Raw genomic sequence first — 20,575 nt, 5'->3', positions numbered from 1 at the left:
TGTGACTGCCGGAGCACTGGGGGCAAGATTCTGTGAAGTTAGCTTCAATGATATTGTATTTTCTTCCATCACTGATTCAAGCGAGGATTGTTATCATCAACTGTCATAGACACGTTAAAGCAACGCTGTGTAAATTGGTCTGAGCAACAGCGCCCTCTGCAGCCACCCATGGGGATGAATTCTATCGGGATCCATCAAGCATCGATCAAACACAACTTAACGGTGGATGTTACCCATGATCCACCAACCAACAACTCCACCAAACTCTTTTTGGAATTCTTCATATTTTCAAAGTACAGTTTTGCATTACACTTGAACTCCCTGGACCTGATTCTGGGCAATTTAAGCCACTATGACATATTAAAATGCCAAAGGTACATATTGTAGACGTCAATGTATAAGCAATGTGTGTACACGGTAGAGGTATTGGGATGCAACTGGGACAAATATTCTGTTTACAGGCAGATAAATACATCCATATTTTTCAAGCATATAGAGTCTATGAGAGCAAAGGCCTAACGAGATTTTGTTTCCATGTTTAGCGAAGTGTATCCACTGGGGTTTGTCGATATAGTTTAACTAGAGATGCAAACGCTGGGATCTTTAATTAAATAAATTACAGCATTTCAGTGGAAAAAACAAATATGTGTGGAACCTGTGCCACAATCCTCATAAAACGTATGCAGCCATATGCACACGGCAATAAATGCTATAGCGTTTGAAGTGTTTTTGCTATTTGCGGACATGGAGACACAGAAATAGTCAGTTTATGGCCGTGTCCAGCATATGTCAATGTGCAGCACGCTCCATAAAACATTCACACATCATATAGAAACAATGGGAATGCACACTGAATTGTTTTGTATCTTTCAATGTGTGTGTTACTGTGTCTAGTTTGCGTTCACTATGGGCCCAGTGATTACTATGTGGGACATAGACAGGAGTTCAGTGGCAGTCAACCTTCATTCCTGTGGTCAGAGTCGAGGGGAAGACGGAGAGGACAGAAAGACACGACAGCAGGAGAAGATGAAAGTTACTCACAGAGTGGATGCCTTTATTCAGCAGAGAGGAAAGAGAGAGTAAACAAAGGGAAAGAAAGAAAAATAACAGACCTCGGATGACTGTAGAAAGTGAGAGGGAATGAATTCTCCGGAGTGTTGATCAGTGGGAGGATGCAGAGAGGTTCCTTCAGCAGCGGCATCCTCTAACTGAGTAATTTCTGTTACAGTGAAATAGCTTGTATTGTCAAGACCATGTTGTTTACACAGTTGAGTGTGATCACCAAGCAGTGCAAAGCTAACACACACACACACACACACACACACACACACACACACACACACATATGCACACACACATACACACAGCTAAATAGTGCAGTAATTACACCTACCGTGGCAGGCAAGTGAGAAAGCAGAGGAGTATGCAGCCCCAAGCACACTCTCTCTCTCTCTCTCTCTCTCTCTCTCTCTCTCTCTCTCTCTCTCTCTCTCTCTCTCTCTCTCGCTCTCTCTCTCTCTCCCATAACTATTGTTCAAAGATGGTTTCTGTTATTTTAAGTAGTTGAGGTATGTTCAAGTGGTAATTTTTTCAGTAATAATTTAATTATTGATATAAAAACAGAGTGGAACGCCATGATGCCTCTGCTCCATCGATCCACCGATCGTGTTGACTCTGGCTCTGAGTGACGTCATCGGCACAAGATGGCAACGTTCGTATTGGGGATAGTGGGAGGAAATGACAAGTTGCCATCTTTATTTACAACCTATTGTTCAAACTCTTTGGCTGCAAAGGGCCAGGCGGAGTCTTGCTCTCAGTTTGGATCAAAGCGTCTTCAATCTAGTTTGCAACAATACCCTCAATAACCACCATTTACCTCAGTGGTCAGTGTTTAAGAGTAACCATTTTTATAAAGGTAGATTGATGGGCAGTTTACGAACTTCAAATCAAGTCCATTACACAACGGAGTGTGTTAAAAAGAGTCTGAAGACTTTCTGAAGCCACTGTACATCCACACAAGTGACGTCAGTGAGCGGAGCCAACCAGGCCATTAACATAATTACTCACAGATTTATTAGTGTTCTCTTTTAGACCACGATGACTGAAGTATTGAAACAGCTGTCAAAAACAAATGGTAACGCTCAGTATCTTATGTCATGTCCTGTATCTGGCACAGAGGGAAGAAACAGAAAGACCTCACTTCCTCTTAAGCCACAAACAATGTCAATTTTCATCCAATCATCTGAACTGGAGATGTTGTTAAAAACAAGCAGTTGGAATAGTTCCACCCAAACAAATGCACAAAGCCTGACACCAATGACGTAATAAAGGTCATAATTCAATAATAATTTGTTTTCAATAATTCAATTTGGGCTGGCACTTCAAAGTAACATGTTGATGTTAAGTGGCTGCAGCAACTGTTTCATGCAGGATGGACTGCACTGGAAAAAATAACTTCACGTGGAAAGGAATGTAGGCCTTTAAGTAATGGCTATTAAAAACCTGTTCAAAACGTAAGCTGGAGGATTTATCTGAATGAAACTGGTCTTTCATGGCGGAGTCTCCTAACGATGGGTAGAATCCTTCTCCAAACAGCTCCAGCGTCTGTGCTCGGCCTCCTGGGATCACATGGGAGCTGAGGAATTGACTCGGGAATGCTGTGGAGCCCACGGGCGCTTGGATGATGTCAGCGGGGAAAGCGCGGCAGCTCTCATGCCGGCGAGCATCCACGGAGGCCAAACAGCTCCTGGAGACACTTGACAAGAAAGAAATCAAAAGGAACTGCAAGAGTTTTATCCTGATAACTTCAAGCTGTTTCCAATTTAAGACTTTTGGCTTCTGTCTACATTGAGTTTACGCCTAAAATGGGCAAAAATAAGGGGAGTGCACCAAACAGTGGCAAGTTTTAGAGGTTGCTACAGATGAGGACCTACAGGACAAACGGCTTTTTTCCATAGACTGTATATTAAGAGGGACAACGCATTTCCACTTTCTCCAACTATCGGTTTCGACTCCCTCACTAATTAGACTTTGTGATGACATAACGTTTCCTGATTTTCTCTGTTGCTCCTGTCATAATGACTACAGCCACCAGAGGGCTCTGTCCCTTGAACATACATTTTTGTTTTTTTTGCGGAATTGGCTGAAAAGACATGAACGTCTTCCACTCGAGATCACCCCCTTCTGATACAGGCCTACAGGCAAACCTGCATGATGTCTCAGGGCGAAGCATGACTGTACATGTAGCTGAGACTTTTCAGATGGTGCACATAACTTAAAAAGGAGCAAAGGTCAGCCTGCCACTGCCTGCATACACCCCTGCAGATTATTTATGTGTTTGAGTGTGCGTGTGAATGTGTGGGGGATCAGGGGTTGTGTGTATAATGCAATATGTGAGGTCAGGGAGAGGACACTGCTATATAGGATCATTTGAATTTTATCTTTTTATCTTTGACATACTGATTCTCAGTGTATATGGCTGTTATTTGGAGGAAAGCTAGTGAACCAGGCTCATGAACTCTATGTCCTCCTTGGACAAATGTGCATTCTTGTCAGAGGTGTGGTGACGTTGGGTCTGTCTTGAGGTACGTTTTGGAATTCGATCATATATTTAACTTCCCCTGTTTCATAATGAAGAGTTTTGCATTGTGAGATGGGCGTCGCTCTCTACAGGTCTTTCACCAGAAGAACCCACCCACTAATATGTTTGGTCAGTGGCGGATCTAGGATTTTTCTTAATCGGAAGCCATAAAGGTGCCACAATTAACACAGAGGGGGCCAACTCTGTAACAACGTCCATGCACACTTCCTGATTCAGTAAGGTCCACAATCAAAAGTCATTCCTTGTTTCCTGTTAGCGCTACATCATTGAACATATTTTGAAAATTGTCACATGTATTGCTAGCTAAAAAATACTAACAGGAAACAGGCACTTCATTTTGAATTCAGAAACTGGAGTTTTTGAAAATCAGTACTTTGAAAGGTGTAAAAATCTTTATTTCAATCAGTTAAAACTTTGTTTGCGTATAAAAGGTAGTTTTATAGCAAAATATCTGCTTTAGTGGAGACAGGGTATAAGTGACTGTACCTAAACTCACAGTATTAAGACTGGACTGTGGCAAGTGAGAAAAGCCGACTGGTCTGCATTCCTGTTGTAATATCATTAGTTAAACATGCGTCTTATCATTGTTTCTTATCATTGCTGCCAAGTTGTTCTGAAAGAATGCTCTCTCTCTCTCTCTCTCTCTCTCTCTCTCTCTCTCTCTCTCTCTCTCTCTCTCTCTCTCTCTCTCTCTATCTCTCTTTCTCTCCCCCTGCCTTTGTCCCTCTTTATTTTCTCCCTCGCTCACCTCTTGTCTCTACCTCTTAAGTCTTCTCCCTTTGAAACAGTCAGAATGAGAGGTCAAGTATAGGTGGTCTGTTAACACCTGCACCTTATTCTTTGTGTGGGTGTGTGTGTGTGTGTTAGTGAGAGAGAGAGAGAGAGAGAGAGAGAGAGAGAGACTCCCCCCCTCCCCTTGTTCCCTCTCCTGCTCAACTTTCCAGCTGTTGTTGCATTCCTCTACACGTCGCAATTGGCAGGGGCCGCCGGCTTTTTCACGTTTGTGTGTGTTATGTTTGAAGTGTGTGTTCGTGTCAGGGACCCGGAGCTGCGGTCTCTCCCTATTGGCACCCAGGGGTGGCTCATCGGGAATGTGTGTGCTGTCAAGCAGAGACCGTGATCACCAAAGGGGAGAAGTGAGGGAATATTTGGATCTGGAGTTCTTGTCAGGCGACATAATCCTGGATCTGGGAGCTGCTGCTGCGTAACCATGACAGAAGTGGCCAGTCCTGCTTCAATAATGGTGAGCTCATTTTCCACTGTGTGGGACTCTCATTGGGCTAATGAGAGTCAATTTGATTTGCAGATTTTCTTCGTAGGATATGAAACACAGGAGAAGTTTTGTTTCTTTCTTATGTTGACATTTGAATCACGTTGATTATTCATTATATGATCATATTTTATTTCAATATTGCCCTTGATTACCAAAATTGAGGCATATCAAAGGACCCTCAACAGCCAATCAGAGCAGTGTTTTGACTGATGATAAATGGTTTACAGGATATTTTATATTGTTGTGTGAATAAGAGAAATCCTTCCACCATATGTGACATGTCAGGCACAAGCTTAGTCTGATGATATAAACACAGTATCACAGAGGAAGAATATGCATGATGTGATGTAGTATCATTAGGCTGAGACCTAAAAATTCATATGTGGCTTTATAAAAGCAGTGCTCCATCAGAATGCTCCGCAAATGTTGAACCTGTCAAGTTGGCTCTGGCCATGATGAGGAAATCAGTAAGTTAAATCTCCAGATCAGTTGACGTGATGACGTTTTAACACTTGATGGATGCAAAACTAAGAAAACTAAATGAATACAAATATCTCAAGATGAAAAAGACATCATACACGGAGAAGAAAATGTAAGACAATGAGATTCAAGAGCTCTTTCGGATTAGGACCGACGCTTTTTATTCTGAGTAACATTTTGTGGAAAAGTACCACATTACCCTTCATCCCTGGATTCTTTACTCTGTGATTTCCTTCATCTCTTTTTTGTCCCGGTCTCCCCTTCACGCTCTGTTTGTCTCTCTTCTTATCTCACATTCCTCTTTTCTTTTCTATCCATCGTTTCATTTCACCATGTGAGCCATTAGCACTAATGCGGGTCATGTGTCCCTCCAGAACTTCCCTGTTCCTCCACTTGTGGACATTTTCAAAGACACACGCTCAGTACATATTTGATTTAGATTTCCTCCTACTCTGAGTCATGTGAAGCAACAATGGACTTTGATTCCTGTGAGGACCTTGCCTTTTGGTAAATGAAAGAAATGTGTGGGAGAGTTAGAATTTGGTTTTAACAATGCTGGCACGTATTTGTGATTGGCAGGATTTGAATGTCAGGTCGTGTTAATCGGTTTGCTGAGTTCACACCAAACATAAAGGCAAACACAATGTATGTTTGGTGTAAAAAACAAGAAAGTTATTCTGATCATTTCACTTTTTTTAACTTTCTGTTTTGCTGAAATGTTTAAACTTGTGTCCACAACAGTGTACATGCAGCACCCAACAATGACAAAGCTAAAGCTGTAATTTTGGAAAATTTTTAACAAATGTCTTTAAAGGAAACTAGAATTATCACCTCTGCCAGCCCGTCAAGCTGCAGGAAATATGGTCAAAATCTTCTTCTCCTGAGTTATGGCATTGAACAAGAACATTATAATGTCAGGGCGGCTTGGTGTTGTAGTGGTTAACAATGCTGCATCAGGGTAAGGTTCGAATCCCGGCTTGGCTGCACGTTCTGCCTGTGTGTGCACGTGGGTTTTCTCCCGCCACAGCCCGTAGACGTTGGGGTTAGGTTAATTCAAGACTCTGGATTGTCTGGTGTTGTGAATGTGAGCATGAATAGTTGTTTATTTCTGCGTGTTGGCCCTGCATCTAGTGGTCGGGACCTCAGAGTGCGTTAAAGGTTCACCACCCAACTGGACGATGACCCTAAAAATGCAGACATGACACGACAGGAGTGGTTTGAATGACAGCTCTTTGAATGTCGGCCCAGCCGGAGAGATGACTGGAAACCAATCAAGCACCTCTGGAGAGGCCTTGAATTGCCCGAGCTTCACTGACGGACAGCTCATGAACATCTGCAGAGAAGACAATCTCCAAATCCAGATGTGCAAAGCTTGTTGAATCATACCCAGAAAGAATTGAGGCTGTCATTTCTGCAGACAGTGCTACGACAAGGTTCTGAGTAAAGGATCTGAATACATTTATCAAGTGATAATTCAGGGTTTTCGCATTTTAGCAGAAAGTGACAGGTCTGAAATAGGTCTGATTACTTTATGAATAAACTAAAAGTGTCTTGTGGAATCACGGACTGAGAAGTACAGTGTTTTATAATCTTTGTGTGTTTGAAGGGGCTGTTATCTATGTCGCGTGTGCCTGAATGACTCGGGCTCGTATTAAACTAATTAAAATCCTGTTGAAGCCGATTTAGCCACGTGAGTTGCTCCGTACGAGGTCGCCTGAGACGACTCCTTATTAACCAGCATCTGTGATACAATACTGGCTTTGTCAGGTGGGAGGAGGAGAGGGTGACACTGGAATGTGAGGGGAGGAGATGTCAGTGAGGAACAGAGAGATGGAGAGAGGGGGAGATACAGACAGAAAGAGAAGCCAGGCGGAGAAACGAGCAAAACAGATTAAACACAGGCATGACTCATAAATATATATGAGACTGAGAGCAAAAGAAGAAGAGGAGGACTTGTTTTGGCTTTGTATCAAAGGAAATAAAGTTAGGATGACAGAAGGAAGGAGTAGATCCTGTAATAACCAGTTGACGCCAAACGCTCATATTTTAAAGAGCAGCTGAAGAGTTGTGGAAAAAAAGACACATGATTATACCACATGTAAAACACCCAAGCATGCGCATAAGCACTACTCAACACAGACACAGTATTTTCACTGATACTCTGCAAGCAGTACAAACAACTTCACATTCATGTTCAACGGCAATATGTTGTTTTCTGACCTTGTTTGATTCATTTCATCAGCAGTTGGCTTGTTTCGAATAGATGGAAAACAATGAATTTGATTTTAAATAAAACTCTAGTGTCTCTACACTTATCATTTATAAGTCATTATTTTATCTCCTGTTTAACAACTATATTTTGCGATTCTACTGATCCTGTTATTATGACGACAGCCACAAGAGGGCTTTGTCATTTGAACCTTAGTGACCTTTTATGGCATAGTCCGGCCATCATCTTGAAGAGGCGCCTGCTTCAAAAGACCCTCCAGCCTCAGGCCACTGTGCGCCCCTTTAATAACGCAGCCAGATGCAGAGAAGAAGCAGATGGCCAACATCAGATATCTGCCTTGAAGTAGAAAAATAAATACTGATGACTTGCCTGTTGCATAATCCTCTGCCCTTTCTGCTTTTTAAATTGTTGGTGTTGAAATCCATATTCCAAAGGCAAATTCATGCACAAACCAAAAAATGCTAAAGTTCCTATTTTGAGTCGCCCATATTGAGGATTTTACTGAAGAGCTAACGTCGAAGAAGTCATACATGTATGCAAAGGACTCTATGATGCCAACTAGTGCTCAATACTCCAAATTAGTGATATAAACAATGGTGATGGAAATGGCACTGAGATGTGGTCATGACCTTATTACAACCAGGACAGCAAAAATAATGCAGAAGGAAAACAAAACAGGAGGAAAAGACCAAACAGATGGAGAGGAAATACAGAGGAAATAGAGGTAGTAGACAGAGGGATGAAAGCAGAGGATGAAGAAGTAGTAGCCCTGGATTTCAGGGTCTTTCCCTTCTCGTTGCACGTTTTCTCTCCCTGTCTTTCATCACTTTCCCTTTTTTTTTTCATTAGTTCATGTATCTCTCTGTCTCCAGATGCAGGTTAAACACAGCATTCTTGAGGGAGACTCAGCTGTTCCGCAGATGGGACCAAAGAGAGTTTGTGGGTGCATGCACCGTCTCAACTGCACATTTAGAAAGAAAAATGTATTTTCAAAGTTATTATATAAGTATGAGGTGGTGGCCCAAGATTTACATGTTTTTTAAACGTGCTTATTTTTCCCATATTGCATATAATGACGGAAAATGTGGGGCACAAGAGGGTGAGAGAGTTTTAAACATCAAGTTAGAAGTTGAAGTAAAAGTCAAAGTGCATGTCACATACAAAAAAAAAAAGGTTATTTGTTATTTGATGCTATAAAAATTAGGTAACAAGTCATGATTAACAGCTGAGACTGACTCACGATTGTTTGAGCGCACATTTCGGCATGACCTTGATCTTATTGCTCCATCCCTGATCCTTATTGGATTATGTTGTCCGTCTTTATGTACGGTCTGTGGTTAAGACTGAAACACAACGTACACCATGTTAAAGCCAAAACAGTGGGCTAAAAGACGATAACAAGGTGTGTAGATTTGTATCAATATTGTTTAGTTGTTTAACCCTCTATGCCCACATTTACCCCAACCAGCCAGTAGTTCAAAGGCCCTGATAGCATCAGATTTGGAGTTTGGATCTAAGAACCTGAAGAAAACTCCAGGATGCCAGAGCCAGAATCCGAAAGTCGAGGAGGGGGTGGGTTGACACACTTCACTGCTTTACTTTAGCTAGAGCACAGCAAGGCCGGGGAGATGTGTCCTGACCTGCCCAGACCGAAGCTTACCTGGTGAGAGGAAGAAAAGAGAACGACAGGGACACAAAGTTTGGGAACAATAGAGTAAAGAGAGGAGACGAGGGGGAGAGTTGAGGAACCTGTCCGGAAACGACGTACAGGAAGGAAAGAATTGGGAGGAGAGAAAGAGAGGAGGAAAGAGCTTTGTCACCGTTTTTCGCAACAGTCTTCCTTGACCTTTGAGATTTGACTCTGACCTCGATTTCTCATCTGGACTTCGTAACTCTTGTCGAGCTGATGTTGCCATCACACGTTTGTGTGTTTGCTTTGTCTACACCAGAGAGGAAAAAAGAAAAAAGCTCAGTGGAATGTTGGGCCTCATATCTTCATGCGATAACAAAAAGAACTGATGCGAGACCGTATTTGTGGATGTTTGTGTGTGTACGTGTGGGTATAAGAGCTACAAGGGTGGTGTGTGTGTGTCTGTGTGTTTGAAGGCAATAAGGGTGTCAAGGCAGCAAAAGGAAGTGAACTCAGAAAGGAAGCTGGCACTGAATTAGAGGAAGTGCCACGGAGCTGACTTTAATTTGTGCTTCCTCTGCTGGTGATTGGAGGAAAGAACGGGAGGGAGGGGAGAGTGACAGTAGAACAGCCAGAGGATGGGGCAAGAAGAGAGAGAAGAATAAAGAAGACGAGACAAACAATTGAAGAAATAGAGGAGTAGTTAAGCATCAGGAAGGAAAAACAAAATAGTTTGGTGGTGAGGACAACAAGGAGGGAGAAAGGGGAAGAAGGGAAGAGATGACAGAGGGTGGTCAGGAAGATGTGGTTGTGGTGGTTTCCTGTCAGCAGCAATCATCTGTGCTATGGTGAGAAGCTTTGAATGGGGGAAGCACTATGTTTGTTAACAGCACTGGAGTCACCATGCAGGGGCTGGTTGGGTTGGATGGAACCACTGTCACACCAGAGACCAGTTTTGGTTCAATGTAAATATGTATAAAACCAAACCAGTCTTTCCCTGACCTTAACTAGGTGCTGGGAGGGCTTACACATAACCACACAACAAGATGAATTATGCTGATGTCACTACAAATAGATATTGTGCTGAAAGATCAAATCCGTTCACTATGAACATTCAACAACTAAAGCAAAGGTTTATCTCCTCATGACCATGAATTGGCTAACATAATGTCCCTGTTAATTTATGACATATTGGCCATGACAACTTGACATTTGAACTTTGGCACAAAACTGCATTTCGTTGTATAAGTACTTGTACTGTGCAATGACAATAAAGTTGAATCTAATCTAATCTAAAAAAAAAAAAGGGAAGCCAATGGAGTAATGGTTCATCCTCTGGGGAGAAGGAGGTTGTGTTTTCATTATTGTTTGTTCATCTTTTTGTCAAACTTTTAGCAGGATTACGTAAAAATTGCTGTTCCAACTTTCTTGAAATCTGGTGAAATGGTGCGATGTGGGCCAATGAAAATTGAATTGACTTTGGAGTGGATTTTTTTCTCACTTTCTGTAACATGAGAAAAACTACTTTTTTACATTGTGTGAATTGCTCATGAAAAATAAGAACACTCAGAAGAGCGCATACCTCTGCCAAGGATATATATCAGTTCCCTAAATATGCAAGATTTTTTTCATCAAGATTTATTCCCTTGGGAAATAAAGAAATAGTTTAAAACGCCCTATCTCGCAGTATAAATAAAGTAAAAATAAATATTGGATCTGCACCTAAATTAATTATTTCTTTCCTGATCCATATCACAACCTTCCAAGTTTTGTGGAAATCCGTTCACTAGTGTTTGTGTGATCTGACTGACAAACAAACAAGCTTACCAAACAAATGGGAACATATCTTCCTTGGCCGTGTCAATTCAGAGATAAAACAATATCAGGCATATGAACATTTATAAACAGGTTAAATTTGGTGTCGATCCAGATAAGGATCCAGATATCTTATTTCAGAAAAACATGGACGTGATAATATGGTGATAAAGGGGCCAATCAGCCTTGGAGGAGGAATGTGCTCTCAGAGTGACTATCTGTGTTTTGCTGGAACATTTCTACCAGTTCTCCCCAATACAAGCCTGTGTTGTTGTGTGTGTTTGTAATTTTGCTCTCCAGTGGGTTTTTTCCCTGGAAGACTTTCACACAGGGAGTTCCTCTCATGTGGGAACCGAACATGCCACTCATAGTTTTTTTTCTTTGAGTTTATAAGTAAGTGGGGCTATGTAAGGGTACAACATCTGTGCACATGTGTACAACTTACTCTTTACTCTATAACTTTGCTTTCACAATATTTGTCTGCTTACTTGAATGTGTAAACTTTTTTCAACAAGAAAACTTTACATGATTTGCTTTTTGCTGCAGGACTCTGAGAGGATGTTCCAACCGGAGTCAGATCAGATGTCTCCAGTTGAATCGAGGGTAAGACAATACACACAAGTACATTTGTTGTTTCATGAATTAACAAATAATGGATTATATTAGATAGAAGTTTTCTGAATAAAATAAAAGTATCTTTCTTCACTGACTAATTCTTACAGTCTCCAAACCTGGACCTGATCGACACAGGGAAGGGGCTGAAGGTCCAGACAGCGACGCCTCATCTTGTTAGCTTGGGCAGCGGGAGGCTGAGTGTGGCCATTACACTGCTGCCGCTGAAAGAAGGTAAAGCACATGCAGCAGAGACATGGAAGGATTACACTCACAGTCAGATCTTCATCCTTCTTCCTCCCTAGTTGTTTTCTTTCTCTGCCCTTCCTTCTCTGCTTTTCCCTTTTTTTCCATGGTTTCTGGAGACCAGTGCTGGGAGTGGTGCAATAATTGAAAGTGTTACTCTATCCTAGGTCATAATAAAGCCACACAGGAGGACTGAAACCCATACTTGTACAAATTACTGCATAAACATCCCTGGTTATTTCTGTTTATTTTTATTGGGGAAAGAGAATTATCCCACTCTTGAGCTTCTGCACAGCCTGAACTCACAGTTTACCATAAAAATGATGACAACAACCCAAACAGTTGTCAAACAGTTGTCAAACAGTTGTAAAACAGCGATGACTCACACTGCACGGTTTCATGGAAGTGATTTATACAAAGAGTGAAATCCCCTTCTTCCAATCAACTGAGAGATTGACATCCAGTATATCATGTTTTATCATTATTATGCATTATGTTTTCAGGTTGTCCATCCATCCCATTTTTTAACAGAATATCTCCAGAACACCTTAACTTTCCATCGTATTTAGTAAAAATGATCTGTTGGATTTGAGGATGAACTGATTCGATTTTGGTCTTCAGAACGCCTTGAGTGAATGCTTGCAAATGTGACACATACATTTACTTCGACTCATGGATTAATTTATATGACTTTGGTGGTCAAAGGTCAAAGGTCAAGGTCCCAGTTGCTTCACAAAATATGTTGCTTGGCCTCTTGAACATAAGTCAAGAGAATTTCTTCAGATTTCTTGTCTCAAGGATTATCTGATGAACTTTCTGTGGTCAAAGATCATATGAGTGTTGAAAAAAATGAATGCAGACTGAAACCGCACTGGTTGCATACAAGCACAGGGTTGCCACAGTATATTTAACAGTATTAATGACAAATACAGTACAAAGGTCGATTGCGATTGCAGAGTCAGCATTGTGACATTTTAATTTTCGACTTTTTCATTGTTAAATAAGCCTTGCCACACATTTTCTCCCTTCTTGGTGTGTCCTTCCATTTCACTCAGGAATGCCAACAACGTGAAAAAGCCATTTGAGGACAAATGGGGGTCTATTTTTCTCCACAATGTATCTACTGAGGAAGAAGAAGAATCTGTTCCAATTCATATTGTAGAAGTGCCTCTTTAATTGCTGGCATACACTATAGTTTAGTTGTTTAACAGAGATGAAATAAAGATGCTGTCAATGAGTGTTTGGATCAGATGGTGTCTTGTTCTACATCAAGCCTGATTTCATTTATATATTTCCTATATTTTCCCTCAAATGCTGATCACATGTATTTATTGATGCTGCAGGGGTGACTCGCATCGGCCGGGACGATGCTCCAGTTCCTCAGGATATCACCATCCAGGGGCAGGGCATCGAGGCGGAGCACTGCCTCATCTTCAATGAAGGTTTGTCTCATTTCACTTTCTATCAATAGAATTGTTACACTGGTCTGCCTCTGATTTTAGAACATGTGTACTAGATTTGCTCAACATAGATTAAATTTATACATTGCAAAGTGTGCATGGGTTATTGACTCCAAATTTTGAAACTATTAAATGTACTGGGAAAACAATTCTGCCTGTGAAGTGAGATTACAATTTATGAAAAGAGGATTAATTATTGTTAGAAATCTGCCGCAGAATTTACCGCAACACACTTGCACAACTCTGAAGGGTCTGATCTTTTGAGAAAGATAATCTTTCATGATAAGATTTAATGAACTATTTAGCTAGACAACTGTCTGTAGGCACACTGTACAGTGTATTGAGTGAAGGAGGGATCACAGTTTGACTTTTTACTGCTGCTGTTAGACTCTACAATCATCTCTGCTCGGAGTGGACCACATGATATACCTCTCTCAGCGTTTCAACTAATTTAACAGTGCAAGCTTTTTTTTCTATCCGTGCAAATTCAATTACTTGTCTTGTCTAATCTTATCTTATCTTATCTCATCTTATCACATGTTTGAAAAAAAGGATATTGTAAACACAGAGAGATAAACACTCTCAATTCAGTTGATATTCCTCTGTGGCACATTGTCTTTAATGTTTCAGATTAAAAGGGTTTTAATGACAATGGTTTTGTGTGTGGTAGGATAGAAATGAAAATTTGATAGTGTGTAAAGCTGAGCCTCTTCTCATATCCACTCCAACAGGAGGGGTGGTGACCCTGGACCCCTGTGGTCACCTCTGCAGTTTGGATGGAGTCCAGGTCACTGCGCCTACACCACTGACACAGGGTGAGAGCTTCAGTGTACAAGCTTTGAAATATTGCCACCTACTGGTCGATAGTAGTAAAGTGGTGGACTGAAGTGCACCACTTGAAGTGATTTAATTGCATCAGAAGTGTATATACTGTACTTCCAGTGTGTGTGTGTGTTTGTGTGTGTGTGTGTGTGTGTGTGTGTGTGTGTGTGTGTGTGTGTATGTGTGCGTGTGTGTCTGTGTGTGTGTGTGTCTGTGTGTGTGAGAGACAGAGAGTGGGGTTGGTTTGTGGTTTGGGTAATGTGCATTCCCTAAAGCCTGAGTCATATACATGCACAGTTAACGTTACACTGAAATTCTGCAACAACAAGTATATCTATGCAGGGTGTATGTGTGCGTGCACATAAATGTATGGTCCGTGTGTGTGTTTCTCCCAAACCTATGGGTATGTGTGTTGTAATTAATGTACGTGCAGCTCTGGTTTGGTTTAAATTTTGTAGTGATATAGAAAAGTGAGCTGCTACAATGAGTCACAGCTTCCAGAAACTGCAGAGGACGTACTCTTCAACTTTACATTAGACTGCAGAAAACAACAAACAGAGAGAGAGAGATAGAGAGAGAGAGAAAAGCCTCCCACATTCTCTTCTCCTATCTTTCTCCCGCCCTGCCCATGTGCCTGTGTCTGATTATCCTCCCCCTGTATCTTGATTAGTTCATCTCCTCTGTCTGTCTTCTATCTTCTTCTCTCTCCCCCAACATCCCAGGATTTTTGCAGCTGCAGAGCACATTCAGTTTCACAGTGTTTCGCCGTCTGTGCCACTTTCCACTCTGCTTCCCTTCTTCTTACTCTCACTTTTGTAGTTCACAGACACGTTTTTTGCATTACAGCAGCTTTTTGTTTCACTGTGTGTCCATCCTTCCACTTTGTACTTTTCTCCTTTTCACCGTGCCCTGTGTGGCCTGCCCTGTTTCGGGTTAAATATTGACAGGCCTATGTATCCTCCCACCCTGCCTGGCCGATTCAAATATTGACATCGTGTCGGTGTGTCCAAACACAGAAGGCCGGGGCATTGTGAAGAAGCAGGACTGGGGAGGGGATGGATTGAAAACGAAAGGATGGAGGAAGGGAAAAAAGGGGTTAAAAAAGGGCATGGTTTGGAAAATCATGCAGCAAGTGAGAGAGAGAGAGTGAAAGAGAGAGAGAGAGAGAGTGAAAGAGAGAGAGGGTGTGCTCAATGTTGAGTTACTCCAACCACCGACGCATTCTCTTACACAGAGTCTGGAGATGATTAGCTTTGTTTAGGAAGTGATCTACTCTGTACTTGGGACTTGACCTGGAATCTCATCAGCTTCACTACTAACTCGCTGGATCAGCTGGAGATCGCTGCCTCACAGCAGGGACATTCCCGGGTCGAATCCCAGTTTGACCGCAGCCTTTCTATGTCTTGAGTCGCCCAATGTCTGCTGGGATTAGCTCCAGCTCCTCCTGCAGCCCTCAAAGCAGGGGCAGTATAGATAATGAATGGATGTCCAAATGTTTAGAATAGTTAAACTAAGAATAACAGCAGTGTTTCTTAAAAGTCCAGAAGCCTTTACATATGCTAAGTTTTTCCAATGGAAATTCAGTTTTCCCAAGGAAGCAAATCTCTTATTTTTCTCCTGTCAATATGTTAATCTCTGGAGTAATAAAAAAGACTTCAGGGAGGTTAGTCTTAAATATTATAGATTAATATTGCTACATGATCAAACCTCTGTGAGGCATATGAGAGGGGTATCAATCATTCAATGCTTAAGATGCTTCATTTTCATAATTATCTGTCATTCCAAGAATATGGAGGGGCCCAGAACCCAATCTCACCCTTGTTAAATCCGCCTGTGCTTGTACCAGAGCACAATATGTTCACACAGCATGACACACACAGAAATGATGTCAATTAAAAATCACTGTGGGCCAATAACTGCACTGACAAACAAGCAGTGTTACTAATACAGGCCTCATTAATTCTGCTTTTTATTTTTATTTCTGAACACATGTCAGCAGGGGTTTAGGAGCCTATAAAACTCAATCTCCAAGCAATCACACCAGTCTGGAGCCAATGCAAATCTAACTGCTGAATTAAATGCAACTACTCTGAACAGCCACTCCGCCCCCCGTCAGTCTCCACGCACACATGCACCGTCTGCTCCCCGTCTGGGTTCATGTCTCGGTTGCAAATCACAAATTGTCTAAATGAAACACGAGTAGCACAGACCCCTGAGTTGGGGCTACAGGGGGCAAAGTTCTCCCAACAAAGCCTTTGTCTTCTCAGTGGTGTCTCTTCCTTTCCTCCATTTTACCCTCTCAATTTGTCTGACCCTAACATCTCAATCAACTCCTCATCTGTTGTTTCATCTTAGAAGCTGCTTTTGAACTACGCTGTGGTAGAAGAACTCAGCAGAACTCAGCCGCCGGGCTATTTTTACCAGATTTAACAGGTCGTAACACCTCACCCTGGTTTTCGCCTCTTTACACTGGCTTCCAGCACGTTTTGAAGTTAATGTTAAGGTTATTTCTAATCATTTACAAGGCTTAATGGTGTGACTCCTCAATGTCTTGTGGATCTTTTATCCTCACACAACCCTGCTTGCACCTTGAGATCCTCCGGCAGGGGCCTTTTAACTGTTCCAGATTCTTGGCCAAAGACTAAGGGGGACAGAGCTTTTGAAATAAGAGCCCCGAGGCTCTGGAACACCCTGCCAGAGGAAATACAGCAGGCTATGTGAGTAGCTTCCTTTGAATCAAAGCTTAAAATATACTTTTACCATAAACCATTCCATGATTTTAACTTGCTCTGCCAAGGAGGTAATGTTTTCGTTTGTGTTTGTTTGTTGTTACTAGGACTACGCAAAAAAACTATACCCAACTGACTTCCATGACAGTTTGTGGACAGGGGCATCACCCCAGGAAGAACCCAGGGATCAGCAATCACTTTCCTCAGCATTTGGAGTTAGGGCGTTTTCCAGCATTTGCGTTAATTTCTCGGGAAAATAAGTTATTGATGTTGATGAAAAACATTTTTGCGTGTTTAGGGGACTGATGTTTTTCTAGATTTGGTGCATTTTAATGTGATTTCATTAAGGGATCGGCCTTGGCGCAGGTATGGTTGTTTTCTAGTTTTTCTACTTTTTACAAACAATTCTTTCACATTTTTCTTTTCTTTTAATACTGTTCTTGTGTTTACACATTTTTTGAGAAGCACTTTAAACTTCGTTTAGAGAAGTGCTCTACAAATAAAGATATAATGATTAAAATAGAATTCAGCCACCAATTTAAAAAAGTTGTTTCCAAAGTCATTATCTACAGTCTAACTGGTGGGGGGTTACTCTGACCCGAGGTATTTCAAAGAGAAAGAAAGAAAATAGGTAGGTAGACAAAGAGAAGCTGAGGGGGCGTCAGACGAATACCTCACTGTCGAATGGTCTTTAAACCCCAGCTACACATGGGGGGTGAGGGCATGTGAGTCTACTGCTTTAAATGCGGTTTTCAACACTTAAAGTCCTGTTTTCTCTCCTTCACTCGTTCATTTTCTTTGAAGACGTAAAGACTTTGAAGACATCTTAGTACAATTACAATTGTTGGTAGTTAAAACTGTGCTCTCTTGCAAAACCCGAAGCCTCCTCCACCCCCTTCCCTTCCCAAAGGTTGGTTCAGTCCTGGAGTCTGGCTAGTGGATAGTAAATCTGTGAACTTTCCTCCTCGCAGAGTCAACACAGGCAGACATCAACACACATAGTGAGAGAGAGAGAGAGAGAGAGAGAGAGGGGAACAGTGGTTTAATAATTCATTTATCCCCTTTTCCTTTCTTTGAGGAAGACTCAGGTTATGTTGTAGTCATTTATCCACAGTGAACAGGAAGAACAGGAAGAAGTTTGGTGTTTCTGTCGTGAGAAGTGCGCACTGAATGGGAATCAAAAGGTGTGTAACGGATTTCTTTCTTTTTCTCATCGCTTCGTGCAAAGAAGCAACAGTTGATGAACTCAACTCATTATTGAGACAGTTCGACTTCACTGTGTATTTTATATTCGTACCTCGCAATTTTTGTAAATGAAATGGTTGGTTGTGTTAATTTGCGACGCTACACATCTTATGGTCTGTTAAATTTAATCAAGTAATTAGGATTTTTTTGTCAACATGCTAGCACGACCTTCCTGCCCCTTTGTTTGTGTGTGTGTATGTGTTTGATTGTGTGTGTTTGTTTGTTTGTGTGTGTGTGCGTATGTGTTTTATTGTGTGTGTTTGTTTGTGTGTGCAAAGCTGATTCTGGATATGATGGGTGTGTGTGTGTGTTCAGACTCTCCTTCACTGACTCAGAATATGGCTGATTCACCTTGACCACAGCACACTAAAGAAAAGTTAAAATATACTACATATTATTATGTTCAGTGGTTACACAAAGATAAAATAATCCAATTCAGCATGTTTATAAATTGATTGAAATAAGCCAAACATGTGGTCGGGATCGATATTGTTCAGTATCATGTTGTGATCAATGTTTTCAAACTAGCTTCACGTGCTCTTTGGACATGTTTGGACAATGCTCTCAATCTGAAATCGTATTGTTATCATCACTGGTCGATAGATTTGCATTTGCTTAAACGATTATCTTACTCGACACTTAAATAAGCAGTGTAAGCTCTCTGCAAGCCAGGATAAACAGCTTTCCTTCAACAGCAGTTATTACACTTGGGGACATTTTTTTATTAACACAACTGCCTCCTTTAATTTGAAAGAAGTACATTTATTTGTGTGTTACATATTGAAGAATTGGTCACCTCCACCATGGAGGTTTGTTAGCAAGATTATACAAAATCACCTTGACGGATTACCACAAAACTTGGTTGAAGGATGTGGTATGGGTGAAATTATGGTGCGGATCCCAGGATTTTTTATCACTTTCCTCAACATTGCAAGATTTCTGTTTACGTGCAATCTGGTGTGAATCTAAATCTGGACCTGTTGACATTAAAAGTGGTTTTATGAGGGGACTTTTGGGCCTTGGCAGAGGTATGCACCTAACCGTGTTCTAGTTGAAACGTTCAGTATATTGTCTTTAATTTTTTTTTATAGCCAATTAGATTCTATGGAAGCAGCTAGAACTATAGCAAATGTCAAGGTCCATCTGCCACTACAGATCAGTATCAATATGAATCAGTAGAGCTGAACTCACTGAACTGATCGTTTTTTAACTCGATGATTTATTTTGCCTTATGCTTCACATGGCATGTTCAGCAGGAGCTAAGTTGTGAATCAGTGCAGCCACTCAAGCCAGGGTGGGAAGTCAAACTCGTTCCATCACACCCTGCTTGTGGTTCATCGCCTGCACCTTTTAATGGAAATAAGCTAGTTGCGTCTGCCTTGGGCTAAAATAAATTAGCTGGCAGGATCCCAGGGCGGTGTGGGTGCATTTGAGAGAGAGAGAACTATCCTGAGGGCATGAAGAGAGTGTGCGTGGTCAGGATACCCGACACCTGTAAACAAAACCTGCTTCATTGTTCTGGGTGTATTGTTTTCATAAGTCTTTCTTCTGCCTGCCTCCAGCGTATATTTTTTTCTCTTACGCTACAAATATAAATGAAAGATAGATCCTTTTGTCATCCGTTTGTGTTTACTTTATGATTAATCAGAGGTTGCGGAAAGTTGAGGTGGATCTTTGCAGATGCGATTTGAAATGGAGCAGAGAGAAGATGGCCTCTGACCTGGTGCTAGGCCACAATATGCTTGTGAATGAGAGAGAGTGGGAAATAATCTACACCGACTCCCTTGAGAAAGATCAGCCTGGTGTTTGTGATGATAGAGCTGCAGCCGTTTGCCCCAGAGAGGGTTAATTTGTGGTTTTGAGGCCAAGTCACACTCCCACTGGGACCTGTGTGTGTGTCTGCATCTTGAGCATGCCTGAGTAAATTCCTCTTCAGTTTAGTAACAGGCACGTCCTATTTCAGGATCTTAGCAGCATTATAAGGACAGACAGTTTTTCAAACACTGCATACATTTTGATTTAAAAACAAAAATGATTGACAGGCTTCACTTTGAACGTTTTAATTGTTATCACTTTGGACATCAAAACTGACCAATTAGCAGGTAGTATGGGATCTTTGTCCTTGGTTTATTTTCATTCTAACCCAATGGTCTTAATTTGCCAGTTCCTCCACTTATGTTAACCAAACAGAGAGGCCGTTTTGAGTTTCCCCCTCCCATAACATTGCGGCAAGAGTTCAGTTTGTTCGGATCTACGTAGGGACGTAAATTGACTCCAGCCGTGATACAGCTCCTACATCTGTGTCCTCAAAGACTCTGAGGTCTGACTTTGTAGATTGCAAACTTTCAATTATCCTATAAATGTATACGCAGACTAATTTCGAGTTTTATTGTTATTGAAGAAGGTCTGTGCCCTATGTACTTGTTGGGGGG

General features: G+C 41.5%; 1 protein-coding gene across 4 annotated transcripts in view; it reads left to right on the top strand.

Annotated features, from left to right (window-relative positions):
* The first annotated feature begins 4,323 nt into the window (after positions 1-4,323).
* Positions 4,324-20,575, top strand: part of phldb2b (pleckstrin homology-like domain, family B, member 2b) — a 39,664-nt gene continuing 23,412 nt past the window's right edge. For 2 of the 4 annotated variants that reach the window (XM_053412317.1, XM_053412319.1), the window contains exons 1-5: positions 4,325-4,844; positions 11,576-11,632; positions 11,752-11,875; positions 13,231-13,329; positions 14,079-14,162. In XM_053412317.1, coding sequence (XP_053268292.1) covers positions 4,812-4,844; positions 11,576-11,632; positions 11,752-11,875; positions 13,231-13,329; positions 14,079-14,162 — 397 coding nt within the window. In that variant the 5' untranslated portion in view covers positions 4,325-4,811. Of the gene's footprint in view, positions 4,845-11,575; positions 11,633-11,751; positions 11,876-13,230; positions 13,330-14,078; positions 14,163-17,862; positions 18,083-20,575 lie in introns of those variants that run through there. The other 2 variants (XM_053412316.1, XM_053412320.1) reach the window with 2 other exon arrangements.

Source organism: Pleuronectes platessa, chromosome 20 (assembly GCF_947347685.1).
Source record: "Pleuronectes platessa chromosome 20, fPlePla1.1, whole genome shotgun sequence".
Taxonomy (NCBI): domain Eukaryota; kingdom Metazoa; phylum Chordata; class Actinopteri; order Pleuronectiformes; family Pleuronectidae; genus Pleuronectes; species Pleuronectes platessa.
The sequence above is the reverse complement of the archived record's forward strand: the minus strand, read 5'-3'. Positions and strand labels throughout refer to the sequence as shown.